We start from the raw sequence: 13743 nt of genomic DNA, 5'->3' as shown, positions 1-13743 counted from the left end.
GGCACTCAGACGGAAGACGCAGGGTGTCGAGAGGGGGGGAGGCAAGGGGTAAGAAGAAGAAGGGTGGGTGGGAGAATCTCGTGGAAGCCGCAGAGAAAGGAGATAAGGACGGCGAGCGGATGCAATTCAAGAGAGAATGTTTACATTCCAGGTCAGCCGATTACACGAAAGGCATCTTCCAGAGCATCGGCTTCAAGGAGTTCCACGCTTACCTCACATTGCCCGAGGAGGAGCGTGCGAGCGAGAAGGTAAGCGGAGAGAAGATGGCCCGCGCCGATACGATTAGCAAGTCCGTATAACCACGATCATCCGTCCGCAGCAGCAGCAGCAGCTGCCGCTCCTGCTGATGCCTCATCGCTCGGATTCCCGACTTTTTCTCGTTGCCATTGAAACGCACCGCGCGATTTGCAACAGAGTCTCCTTTCGGTGCCGGCCGCCGTCTCCGCTGCGCTCGCGGTTTTTACTTCTGCCGGTTACGCGGAACTCTCTCGCTATCTCTCTCTGTTCCTCTTTCTTTCTTGACTGTGAGACGCGGCCTCTTTCTTAAACTTCTTCATGAGCCACGAGAGCATCGACGGCTGCCGATTTCGCGCCAGGATTCCGTGAGACTGCTGATTCCTGACGCGGTTACGAAGGGGTGAAGGAAGGCGAGGGAGGCGGGGGAGTGTTTCAGTGAGAATCCGATTCTACAGTCGCGAGGGGACTTTTGTTTAATATTTTGAGAGTACTCGGAAATATTTTATAGTACTGTTCGAATATTATGGTGAGACCGATGTCTGCTTTGTACATTTCTTGACGTGAAATCTCACTCGAGAAGCAAAGTGACCATCGAGTCACTCGAATTCCAGCAACTTTTCGCTCATATAGAACGAATTTTCTACTCCGAGTCGTCGAGTGAATATTTTCACTCGAAATCGAAAAGTAAACCTGACGTGTCCCACAAAGAAAAAAAGTAGTATCAATTTAAGTATCATATATGTGATATTCTCATACATAAGTAAGAATATATAATCTTATGTGAAAACAAAAAAGGCTTATATGAAAAAATTTGATATAAAAAATATCATATTTTTGTTATTCAGAGATAATTTTTATGAATTGAGAAGAAAATATATTGAAAATATATTTATCTTCATATAAGAATATATTTATATATTCTTGTTTATGTGTGAGAATATAATATATAACAATTGATATTAATTTTTTTTCCGTGCAGCGTTATAGGAACATATTCATTCGAATCAATCGAAAATTTGCTTTTGTAATTTCGAATGGGAATATTTTCACCGCCTTTTCGAGCAAAAACCTTGCCATTTTTCATTTGTTTCGAGAGAGATTCCACTTCAAGGAATTTCGAGATTAATTACTGAGAATTTATACATAGGGGAAGAAGCTTCTGCAACAAAGTATCGACGACTTGAAACTCGTTACCAAGAGATATGCGAAGAAGCAGGACAAATGGGTTATGAACCGACTGATTCGCCGCGAACATCGACAAGTAATTCATTTACCTCGTATCTCCTTAATGATGTATCTATACGCTTATTACATCATACGTATTTCTAAGTAGCATTACGATCGCAATAATTTCACTCTTCTTCACGATAGATTTTACACACGACGTAGCACGTAGGTAACGAAAACCGAACGGAGGATAAATCATACGACGTTTTCCTTTTTTCGAGGTGCCCGCTGTTTATTCTCTAGATTGCACAGACGTGACGAACTGGAACAGTTGCGTCTTAGAGCCGTCGGTCGCGATTATTTCCGCAATAATGCGCGGCGAGAAACCCGAGCAGCGGCCAGTGTTAAACGAGGACTTCGAGGGCCAAGAATACAGCGATTACAATAAATTGGAATACAATTATTGCGAGGTAATTTTGGGAGATTGGTCACGACAGTTGACTCTCCGAAGCACACTGCGTTCTTTATTTTTTTATACGTTGAGAGAAAAATTAGCTATAGCCGCTAAAATTACAGTTATTTTCGGCGCTAACTATATTTATTCGTCATTCTAACAAAAAATAGCAGAAGACATGTGCATATAAAGTTATTATTATCGTCAATACAGTATTACTATACACGAAGAAAAAGATTTCTTAGGATTTAATCAAATTTCTTTAATTGAAACAAATTTGTCTTTTGGAACAGAGCAACAAACGAATATTTGATTCAACGGGATTGTTTAGTTTCTCAAACAATAAATATCTTTACGTAAAATAACATTTCTTTTGCATTTTAAAACGTTACAATGATTGTCACGAGCAATAAATTATTTGAAAGAAATAACAGTTTTTTAGAAAAATATTAAATTACTTCTTTTTGTTTCAGTAGAACAATATTTAATAATGAAGTAAATTCCTTTATTGAAAACCAAATATATTGTTTTCTCTAAATAATACTTTTTTCTATCAAATAACATGATTTATTTCAAGTTAAAGAGCAACATTTTTATTTAAACAAAATGATATTTGATATTAAATTATATTACTTATATTAAACAAATCCAAGTAAAACAAACACGTACACTGAATCTAAAGAAATCTTTTCTCTGCGCAGCAGCGCTCACTACAAAAATAATTTTCCTGGCTATAATTATTTCACCGTGTAATTATAGCCACACATACCGAATAATTTTCTTTCACTGTAGTTATCATAAAATTATTATTATGTTATTGTTTGTATTTCACAGGTATGCGAGAAAGTATTCGTCTTCAAGACTCAATGGGACCTGCACATAAAAGGGATGAAACATAAAAGAGTCTTGAAGAGGAAGCAAAGAGCGGAGCAAAAGCTGCAGGAAAATAAATCGACGGAGGCCCAAAAGGAGGTTCCATTGACCAGCTCGTGACAGACATTTCTTTGTGAACAACAAAACGCGAACACTCGTCACTGCGTCGTTTACAAAAAAGGCTATTAAAACTGTGATCGTATAACATTGCATATTTTGTCAGTAACTGTCAGTGTGAATATCTCTTCGTGAAAATATACTTGTATTTTCGTTTCTTAATTCGAGTCCCCGTTATTAATCCACACTAAGCAGATCTCGACAATATCAGCGGTTGCTAACACACTTAGCAGCTGTTCACAAAAGAGATCACGATTCTGTACCTACTAAGTTACCTTTAGAGTTAAGTTACCACGTAGGTGTTGTGATCTACGGACAATAACAAGTCGTGGACTCTAAGTATCGATTGGATACCATTGACTCGCTGTCGATTATGTAATAGCCTGACGCAATCGATAAGATTGAAGATAAAACTAAAGTTAAACGATGTACTGCAAATAAATCGTAATTTTATAATTTTTTTTTCTTAAAAGATTCCTTATTTTCTCAATAGTTTCTAATCTGATTAATTCCGATGTCGAAAGTTTCTTCCTATTCGACGATATAGAATTTTATTACTAATATCGCGACTCGTAACGCAAACTTTGCAATTGATAAAAATCAACAGCTCACTTGGTGAAGAAGCGGGGTCTAGTTAGCCGAGACTTAAACCCATATAGCCGAGATACGAACCGAACTCGTCAGATGAACGGACTTCTTCCACACATTGCTGAATAACGGTAGATAATATATTACTTGTTTTTTCTCTTTTTTTAATCGGTTTAACTGACCTCTAGAGATCTTTATTTGATCTTATTTTAAAATAATACGATTAATCATTGAAACAAAAGCCTTTCATTTTCAATTCGTATATTTTAACGAAATATCATTTTCTCTCCCTCTTTTCTAATAACAGATGTATAAATGTCGCTAAATGTTGTTAATAACAATTTATGTTTTAAACATTTACGGAATAAAAAATTGATTGATTAATTCTTGATATTTCTTTAAGACACAATTAATCATTAAAAATAGATATTTTTTTTTTAATCTATTATTATCTAGACGACGATTCTTTCTTTCATTATCGCTTATCCTTAACTGAGACAGATATTAGGTTGGGGAAAAAGAAATCCATTATTTTTTCGGTAGATGGCTGTAGTGATCGATATCTCGTAAAGTATCGATCAAACAATTTCAGATTTAGGCTCGTTGGAAAGGTGACATTTCGCACTAAAAAAATGCTTTTGTTGTTTTTTGTTTGGTCCATTCAGTTGTGAGTTACAGGGTGTTAAAAATGGAAGTCAACAAAGAGAAAATTCGGTACATTTTACAGTTTTTCTTTGATAAAGGCGAAAATGCAAGCCAGGCGGCTGTAATTGTGAATGGTGTTTATAGTGCCGATACTGTAACAGCCAATTACGTGTAATTTTGGTTTCGTCGATTCCGTTCAGGTATTTTTGATGTTAAAGATGTACAGGTAGGCCCGTCGTCGAAAATATCGATAAAATAAAATCACAGAAATAACCGACCGGCATGTTAGCAGTCGTAGCATCACCCAGGAGCTAAAGATCGACCATAAAACGATTTTAAACCATTTGCACAAAGCTGGGTTCAAAAAGCTCGATGTTTGGGTGCCACACCAATTAACACAAAGAAACATGATGGATCCATCTGCGAAGCCTTGGCCAAACGGAATGAAATCGACCCATTTCTTAAACGGATGGTGACTGGGGGTGAGAAATGGGTCGACAACATTGTGCGAAAACGATCATGGTCAAAACGCGGTGAAGCAGCTCAAATGGTGGCCAAACCATGACTAACGGCCAGGAAGATTCTGCTGTGCATTTGGTGGGACTGGAAAGGAATCATTTATTATGAGTTGCTTCCATATGGCCAAACACTAAATTCGGATCTCTACTGTCAACAACTGGACCGTTTGAAGCTAGCGATTGACCAGAAACGGCCAGAATTGGCCAACAGGAGAGATGTTGTGTTCTATCAGGACAACGCCAGGCCACACATGTCTATAGTGACTCGCCAGAAACTACGGGAGCTTGGTTGGGAAGTTTTGATGCATCCACCATATAGTCCGGCATCAAGCGATTACCATGTTTTTCTTGCATTGCAAAACTTCCTTAGCGATAAGAAATTGGCATCAAGAGAAGATTGTGAAAATCGATTACTAGAGTTTTTCGCCAATAGGGACCAAGACTTCTATGAGAGAGGCATTATGAAGCTACCTTTAAAATGGCAACAAATTGTAAAACAAAACGGTGCATATTTGACCCAAATTGAACAATCCGAATCATGTTAAATAAAGTCTTGAAGTTTACGTAAAAATAATGGATTTCTTTTTCCCCAACCTAATATTTTTTCAAAGTCCTAGTCATAGATATTTTTGCCATATTTAATGCTAAGCCACTTGAAATTTATGAGATTACACAGGTTACTCAGACCTTCATAATGCAAACCTAATGACATCGATTACTTCCAGAATATGGTATGAATTATTTGCATTGGGTAAGTCGAAAGTACCATCCTTATTTGAATCTATCCAAAAATTGGAATCTTTGAACCTCACTTTGCTTCTGCGATGTGCAAGAAAGTTATATACCGGCCCCGGGAAACGTACCGATCCGAGGAAGCATATCGACTNGCGAATATCGTGAAAAATACAAAACTGCCTATAAACTAGACACGTGTAATACGGCAGTATTTTAATAAAAGATAACCTCTTAAAAGACAGTGAATGACTTTGTTAACATACATCCAATGTTTTACCTAGGAGACAGAGATGAATATATAAGCATCGTATACCGTCTAATATTGCGGAAAACTCATAATTAAAAGATGTATTAAGAGATACTTGACAAGAATGTATCCTGATAAAACAATGTCTGAAACTAGGCACAACATCAAGAATTGTTAGGACTGGCTAAGGTAGCAATTGACATTGTTATTGATGCACTCTGCTTTGGATTATCCTCAGTTGTTATGATCAAAGAACTGTGATATCACAAATTGCATTTACACAAGGACAAACTCTAACTTTATTCTTAAAATTCTAAAAATCATGGAAAATTGGTAAAACTTGCAGTAGTGGTAATGATCTTTATAATAATTTATCATTTTATGAAATATATCTTGGTCTATTTGAATTGATCAATCGTTTTAATAATATAATTTTTGTTTCACCATAGCTTCCACCACATGATACGACAGTTCTTCATCTTAAGAAGACTATGGAACAACACATGTATTTATCTTTTGTAAGAGAAAACGTCCCGAAGGTAATAAATTGCAAACACATTTGGATGAAATATCATCTTCTTTAGAACATATTAAACTTCTTTGTAAGAATGAAAATGATATGATACATGGTGTTATAAATTCAGTTGAATTACATTTTATGAGGAAACGTTGAATGTAAAATAAATTGGAAAGAAGTTAATATCTTGACACAACTTACTACCTACTTGTGTTACTTTTTACTTCTTGCCAACATTGTTTTATTTACTCATAACATTGTCATCAACAATTTATACGACTGACTAAGATAGCAGAGACTAAGGTAGAGGATATTATTGAAAGTGATCCACTTCTCTCTGGATTACCTTCAAATGTTAGGATAGAGGAGCTCACATCACAGATTGGTGTTGCACAAGCTATAACTTTATTCCAAACTCATAGAGAATTGCCAAAACTTGCAATAGCGGTGATGTTTATGATATTTATAATAATTTACCAATTTATCAACTATATGTTGGTCTATATGAGTGGATCAATCGTCCTAATAATATAATTTTTGTTTCATCATAAGTTCCACCACATGACACGACAGTTCTTGAGACGGTTATTTGACCAACACAAGTGTTTATCTTTTGAAGGAGAAAGCGTCCAAAAGGTAACAAGTTGAAAATATATTTGGAAGAAATATAATCTTTATTTCAAACATGTTAAACTTGTTATTTGTATGTAATGAAAATATTATGGTACATGGTATTATAAATTGAGCTGAAGTATATTTTATGAAGAAACGTCGAGAAAAAAAATTAAATGGTAAGAAGTTAATATCTTATGAACACGTGTAATACGTCAATATATTAACAATCGACGTATTTCTTTTGTCTTATAATCTAGTAAAATTTATATGCAAGAGGTTTGTAATAGAAAACATTAGCCGATTGCTGAAATATATTTTGGTGTGGATGATGGTTTATTTAGGCTTAAAATTCGGAAAAAAAAAACTGTCAACTTTAGACAGTGCGATTCAGATTGATGCAATTTTAAAGTCTACGTGAATAACTCAGAATTTTCTACAAATAATTTGATAATACATTAACCCGCGTAATGTTACTTGGTGCATCAACAACAGTTGGTTGTGTCAGTTTCTTCATTGAATTTTGAATTGACCTATGAGAACTGTATCGACAGATGCAATGATCAACAAAGTTCTATATGTAACACCTACTATTTGACTATTTGGAATCAATATATTTTGGATACGTGTTTTTTTAATTTAGCTACAGATATATATGATATAAACATGTATACATGTGTCTGAAATAAAATTTTAAATAGCAGGTAACAATATAAATTCTTGTTACTTTTTTGTTTATTTCACTTTTGTTCCCATATGATGAATGATGGTGTGGATGATGGTTTATTTAGGCTTAAAATTCGGAAAAAAAAAACTGTCAACTTTAGACAGTGCGATTCAGATTGATGCAATTTTAAAGTCTACGTGAATAACTCAGAATTTTCTACAAATAATTTGATAATACATTAACCCGCGTAATGTTACTTGGTGCATCAACAACAGTTGGTTGTGTCAGTTTCTTCATTGAATTTTGAATTGACCTATGAGAACTGTATCGACAGATGCAATGATCAACAAAGTTCTATATGTAACACCTACTATTTGACTATTTGGAATCAATATATTTTGGATACGTGTTTTTTTAATTTAGCTACAGATATATATGATATAAACATGTATACATGTGTCTGAAATAAAATTTTAAATAGCAGGTAACAATATAAATTCTTGTTACTTTTTTGTTTATTTCACTTTTGTTCCCATATGATGAATGATGGTGTGGATGATGGTTTATTTAGGCTTAAAATTCGGAAAAAAAAAACTGTCAACTTTAGACAGTGCGATTCAGATTGATGCAATTTTAAAGTCTACGTGAATAACTCAGAATTTTCTACAAATAATTTGATAATACATTAACCCGCGTAATGTTACTTGGTGCATCAACGACAGTTGGTTGTGTCAGTTTCTTCATTTCATAAGTAAGGAAACTCACTCGAGGATACATTATTTTTTATCTTCAGATAAGTTATCTTTGTATAAATTACCTACTATTGATTATGTAAATGAGAAACACCCACCAAAGGAAGATGTTTCCAGCCCACATGTTTCCGGAAAGTGAATCCTACATATACAATTTCATTCGGTCACACCCAATCATGGCAGCTTAAGCCTGTATCAGACTATGAATTGGGGATTGAATCGAAGTTCAGCAAATCAGTATAAAGTTAATTGACTTCAAGTTTAGTAAAATTTAGTGAATTCTACATACAGTTGATCATAATTATACAGATGTTTTGAGTATATTCAATCCAAACCTTCTTTCTTCTCCTTAATTGCTTCCTAAATAAGATTATATTCTTTTTAAAATCATCATGACAGGCAATATTACCTCTTATAGCGTACATACATACCTTAAAACGTTCCTCGAATAAAGAAAGTTCTGCAATTAAATCCGTAATAGCATGCATGAATGCCTCATGTGGTGTATAATCTGATGTAGTTTGTATTCTAATAACAAACTTGTGTTCTAGGGGATGTGGAACTTTGTAACCAGCAAATAACACTTGAGGATCTTTAAGTAATTGACTGTGAGGTAAAAATGGTCATTAATTGGCAACAGGAATATGATGAGAGTAGCATTCTCATTTACTTGCGAATCATGTTTCCTAGGGTATGGTCCTCTTTGTTAACCGTAAAGATAGCAGCATTGGGTACTTTGGTGTCTTGTTCCTTTATTATCCTACGACAATACGAACGGAATATATCTTCACATTATTTATATCGTTAGTTTCAAACAAATATCGAATGTTTCGTTTTACTTTTTCTCTCCTTCGTACAACAGAAACGATTCGAAAGTCGGAGGTGCATTCATATTTCCACGTTAATTATATGAATCCTCTTTTACGAAACTTATTTTTCTTAAGATAAATCACAAAAAATCATTACAGCAACCTAAAAATATAACGACACTTTAAGCCTTGACTCTCACTTATGATTGCGAGAAGCTCGTTCCTCCTACATCACTTGATACATTTGGTCTGTTCTTTATGGCTGCACTGCTGATTAGCTAGACAAGTAGTCTTATAGCTATAACATTCGTCTCGTTAATGGAACAAGTGTACGTGGTATTACGAGCGTGGGCGTTGTCTAGTGGAACGCACTCTATAAATACGGGTCTATTGGTTTGTGGACGATAAATTTCTAGTTCTTACCGAAAAAGGGCATGTTGATTGGCTACCGCGCGAACTTCGGCCGCAAGCATTGCTTCCTATTGCCGCGTCCTATGTATAGAAGCCGTATGACTTCCAGTAATAAAATTTAGTAACATCTAGACAAAAAAAGTATTGGACATAAGGAATAATCGATTTCAAAAACATCGAAAAAACAATCGATTTAAAGATGAAAGCGTAGAGTTAGCATTTGATCTGAGACAATTATATTTTGTCCTACTCTATTACACCTGTTCAGCAGTGCTGCTAAAAAGAACAGACCAATTACTGCGTTGTTCCATCGTTTTGCATCTTCTTCTACTCTTCTATAAGTTAAACTTTTAGATTAGGTCGAATATCGCAGTTTAAACTCGTCTTCAGTTTCAACATACCGAAGTTTTATTTTTACGCAGCTCTCCATTACGTACGAAAATAATAGTAAAATAATGAATACAATTTATTCGTACGATATTCATATACAGGAGCTATAACATACAATGTTGTACAGTTCTCACGGAGCTTGCAAACGCTGTCATTACATTATCTCGGAAGGAATAGCGTTTGTAGCGCAAAGTTATAACGTACGCACTAGTGACGTTATGATTTGTCTATCCCCCGCGAACAACATTTAGCGCTAAATAGCGCTAATAGCATCTCCTCGAACGCACCCTAACATTAATGTTTTAATTTCTCACTCAACAATGTTGATATAACGCGTGGGTTGTACAATAGTTGCATTGTTGAGCGGGACATTACAACATTGATGTTGGTGATATTCACTGGGTAATTATGTTACTAACATTAATATTGTTATAAAATGTATGAAACATCCTGTCGAGGTAATTTTCGTGTAAATAAGCCAACAAAGGTCAATTTTTGATTATAGAAAATTAGCACCTATAATCAAGACGTAGCATAGTATAATAATGATAGTATATATACGGCACTGTGCTCGTCGTTTAATTAAAGATGGAGGAGACGAGTAACGAGAAGTTCCTATCGCGAAGACGTTCCGCCGCTTTGAAAGCTTTTAAAGTAAAAGACGAAAGGGTGGCTACCCTCAAGAAGGTGCGTGCAGACCTTATTGTCGGCGTAATAATTCTTTATATATCATGTCCGGATATGTATTCCGCACTGTAACATCAGATGATCCGTCTTTCAAGTATAGATGTGCCATAAACAACACAAATTTCTCTAACAGGACGCAATTGTTTTTTTCTCCTTCAGGTAGCAGCAATTTTACAAAAGTCTGAAATAGAGAGGACGGCGGAGGAAACTGGAATACTTATTTCGTGCAGCGACGTAGTGAAGGAGGTTAATTTACGGTAATGGCTACTTAGCAAATGGATCATACTTTTAAGAATTATTCGCTTGGGACGCTGTCATTCGTAATTAAGTCTTTCCTCGTGGGAAGGAATTTGTAGGAAATTCGCAGAACTAAATTTAATATTTTTCGGATATTTGTTCTGAAATATATTTATCATATCAAAACAATGTAAAATCTTATTACCAATCTTAATACCAATTTATTAACAAATCTGCTGTAGTAGCGTTCTTTTTTCCTCTCTTTCCAAATTTCACCAAGAAAGAGATGGAAAGAAAACAAATCCAATATTTGTATGTTTTTGCACACACAAAAGTATTTATACACAAAATAAGAAATAAAGTTATCATTTGTAACAATGTTTGCAGACAAGAGAAACGAGACAAAATTAAAGCAAGATTAGAAGAAGTTGAAGATGCACCCGAGATCCTGGAGGAGAAGTGTATGCGCTTGGCAGCAGCGATCAGTAGAGCGACATCGCTGGCTGTGTACACTGGTGCTGGCATAAGTACAGCAGCATCTATCCCAGATTATAGAGGAACCAATGGAGTTTGGACTCGAATGCAGCAAGGAAAAGATATTGGGTATGTATCAGGGGATGTATAGGGTGTTACAACGAGTATGGTGCAAAATGTTGGATTTACAAGCAATTTATTACTTCTCCCAATATAGGAATCATGATCTGAGCCAAGCGGAACCAACATTAACACACATGGCACTTTACGCATTGTATAAAGCTCGAGTTCTGAAGCACGTGGTCTCTCAAAACTGTGACGGATTACACTTACGCAGTGGTATTCCGCGTAATCTTCTTTCCGAGGTTCACGGGAATATGTATGTGGAAGTTTGTAGAGCGTGCAAACCATCCAGAGAATACTGGAGACTCTTCGATGTTACTGAGAAGACTGCGCGATATCAACACCATACGGGAAGATTATGCCACAGATGCAATTCAATGTTGCAAGATTCTATCGTTCATTTCGGTGAAAGAGGTAGCCTTCCTTGGCCGATCAATTGGAATGGAGCAACCAGAGCTGCAAAGCAAGCAGATGTCATACTGTGTTTGGGTTCTAGTCTAAAAGTTCTCAAGAAATATCCGTGGTTATGGCAAATGGACAAACCTGTCCAGAAAAGGGCTTCACTGTATATTGTCAACTTGCAATGGACCCCGAAAGATGAAAACGCTGTATTAAAGATAAACGGAAAATGTGACGAGGTGATGAGGAAAGTCATGAGTCATCTTGGTTTGGATATACCGCAGTACAATCGTACGAAAGATCCGATCTTCTTCCACGCGGTAAAATTGCAAAATGGTGAACGGCTCTCCACGACTCAACCGTGTCTCGAAGAGCCACCTATCAAGAAGGAGCCTCTAAGTCAAAGCAGTGATGAGAATGTTGAGTGTACAGTGCGACAAACGACCGATGACAAAGAAGAAGACTGCGTGTCGACCGTAACCACCGATACAACGACTGCTTACCCAGCGCCATTTTTCACCGCGTTACCATTTCTGTCTATGGGCTTACCATTTCCTCCTATGTACATGTATCCCCAATTAACGCCGGTATTTTATTATCCTTTCATACAAATACCGAATACGCCGACAGAAGCACCGAAACCCAAACCAGCTTGTTCGTTTTGTATGGAACACGAAGGATCTCTCTCTTGTTTGTACTATCAACGTGACGGAGACATCACGTCAAACAAAACGGAACGAAAGCAAGAGGAAGAGGGTACGATTCACGCTCCTATAGCGTCTCCTAAGAATCCAGGCTGGTTTGGTAAAGGGTACCGTAAGGGCATGAAGAAGAAACGGTAGCATCCGCTCTATGTAATTTGTGCAGCCGTCTCTNTCTCTCTCTCTCTCTCTCTCTCTCTCTCTCTCTCTCTCTCTCTCTCTCTCTCTCTCTGGCGTCTGCTCTTTATCAAAATTGCAAAATAATCTTACGATATAGTAATGCGTACACAAGTATTTTGAGTCTCCATATCGTAACGCGACTCGTGCACATTTTGTAGGTTTATAGCAATTCGATTCCAGTATTCGAAGCTTTAACAGATAGACTGAAATTTCCCAAGTAATCCTTCGTAATATTTGAAACTAAGACAATCCACCATTATTTTTATCCTTACAATTATCGTCAAACTTCCAATGCGTTTAAACTTCCCTCGCGCGTAACCATACAAAGCAAGAGGCGAGAGGTCGTACATTTGAACTCGAAGCGAGCGATCCATCGGATTGGTCATCGAATGTTTTGGCATCGCAGAGCTACAATTCTGTCATTTTGCGAAATATTAATCTTCATCAATCTTAATTATACTTTCGACAACTCGTTGCTTTTTTTCTTCGAACATTAGGAGGTTCAATACGATGGCATATTTAGGAGTATACAAATGTATAGATACAACCTACAGACACGGGATGACTGAATCTTTTTTAATATGTGGACAAAGTATGCGAGCTCCTCGGATTAAACTGTAAGGACGGATCGAGTGGTAATGATTTGCCAAACATTGCGTACCGCATTGCGTGTAACAAACGCGCTTCCTATCAGTCAAATCGACTACAACGCACGAAAACGTATCGTTAAGAAAGAAAAAAACTCAAAAAAAGGTAAACAAGGAAAAAATTTGTCTTTTGAGCGCATAAAGCGTCTAATTTATTGGTACTTACGTATTATGTAAGATAATTTCGTTGATATTTACATATCATTTATAAGTTATATGTTGTATTTATAGCGAAAACTGCAATATATATATGTGTATATATATATATATATATATATACACACAGATGTATGTGTATATATATATATATATATACACACACATACATCTTTAATGTGTCCAAATTAAATCTCAATAAATTCATATCCGGAAATATATAACAGTCATATTCCACATTATTTTGTTTTTAAGAAAAGTATCGAGATGTTCAAACGTTCCCCTCTCTCTGCTAGTAGTCAAAAAACGTTTAATAAACTTCTACTTGTCAGAGATTCGTTATAAATATTTTCTCTCTCGATATTTTGTGGAAAAATTATTGATTCCGTCCTCCTCGTGT

General features: G+C 36.1%; 3 protein-coding genes across 4 annotated transcripts in view; 2 read left to right on the top strand and 1 right to left on the bottom strand.

The window, feature by feature from the left end:
* The window catches only part of LOC106743363 (tRNA dimethylallyltransferase, mitochondrial), a 113631-nt gene extending 110621 nt beyond the window's left edge, over positions 1–3010 (top strand). The window contains exons 6-9 of one of the 2 annotated variants that reach the window (XM_014617137.1): positions 152–248; positions 1385–1498; positions 1686–1874; positions 2693–3010. In XM_014617137.1, the coding sequence (XP_014472623.1) occupies positions 152–248; positions 1385–1498; positions 1686–1874; positions 2693–2851 (559 nt within the window). In that variant the 3' untranslated portion in view covers positions 2852–3010. Of the gene's footprint in view, positions 1–151; positions 249–319; positions 985–1384; positions 1499–1685; positions 1875–2692 lie in introns of those variants that run through there. The other variant, XM_014617138.1, reaches the window with a different exon arrangement.
* A 5359-nt stretch (positions 3011–8369) lies between these two features.
* LOC106743377 (DNA-directed RNA polymerase II subunit RPB11) lies at positions 8370–9191 on the bottom strand. Its single transcript, XM_014617162.1, has 4 exons — positions 8969–9191; positions 8800–8889; positions 8561–8735; positions 8370–8489 (listed from the first exon to the last, which is right to left on the bottom strand). Exons 1-4 carry the CDS (start codon positions 9019–9021, stop codon positions 8454–8456), a joined length of 354 nt encoding a protein of 117 aa, XP_014472648.1. The 5' UTR covers positions 9022–9191; the 3' UTR covers positions 8370–8453.
* Positions 9192–10327: 1136 nt separating this feature from the next.
* On the top strand, positions 10328–13434 carry LOC106743219 (NAD-dependent protein deacetylase sirtuin-7). The gene is made up of 4 exons (XM_014616851.1): positions 10328–10426; positions 10586–10683; positions 11051–11266; positions 11355–13434. The coding sequence occupies exons 1-4, from the start codon at positions 10328–10330 to the stop codon at positions 12499–12501; spliced, it is 1560 nt and encodes a 519-aa protein (XP_014472337.1). The 3' UTR covers positions 12502–13434.
* The last annotated feature ends 309 nt before the right edge of the window (positions 13435–13743 follow it).

Source organism: Dinoponera quadriceps, unplaced genomic scaffold, assembly GCF_001313825.1.
Source record: "Dinoponera quadriceps isolate SergipeBrazil2010 unplaced genomic scaffold, ASM131382v1 scaffold616, whole genome shotgun sequence".
NCBI lineage: Eukaryota > Metazoa > Arthropoda > Insecta > Hymenoptera > Formicidae > Dinoponera > Dinoponera quadriceps.
Note: the sequence above shows the minus strand (reverse complement) of the source record. Positions and strands in the feature narration are given on the sequence as shown.

Coding starts and splice junctions, on each gene's coding strand:
- LOC106743377 (XM_014617162.1), bottom strand. CDS start 9,021: ATGAATGCACCTCCGACTTTCGAATCGTTTCTGTTGTACGAAGGAGAG. Junction 8,890..8,968: donor TTGTACGAAGGAGAGAAAAA/GTAAAACGAAAC, acceptor GTATTGTCGTAG/GATAATAAAGGAACAAGACA. Junction 8,490..8,560: donor TATTCGAGGAACGTTTTAAG/GTATGTATGTAC, acceptor AATCTTATTTAG/GAAGCAATTAAGGAGAAGAA.
- LOC106743219 (XM_014616851.1), top strand. CDS start 10,328: ATGGAGGAGACGAGTAACGAGAAGTTCCTATCGCGAAGACGTTCCGCC. Junction 10,427..10,585: donor GGGTGGCTACCCTCAAGAAG/GTGCGTGCAGAC, acceptor TTTCTCCTTCAG/GTAGCAGCAATTTTACAAAA. Junction 10,684..11,050: donor GTGAAGGAGGTTAATTTACG/GTAATGGCTACT, acceptor CAATGTTTGCAG/ACAAGAGAAACGAGACAAAA.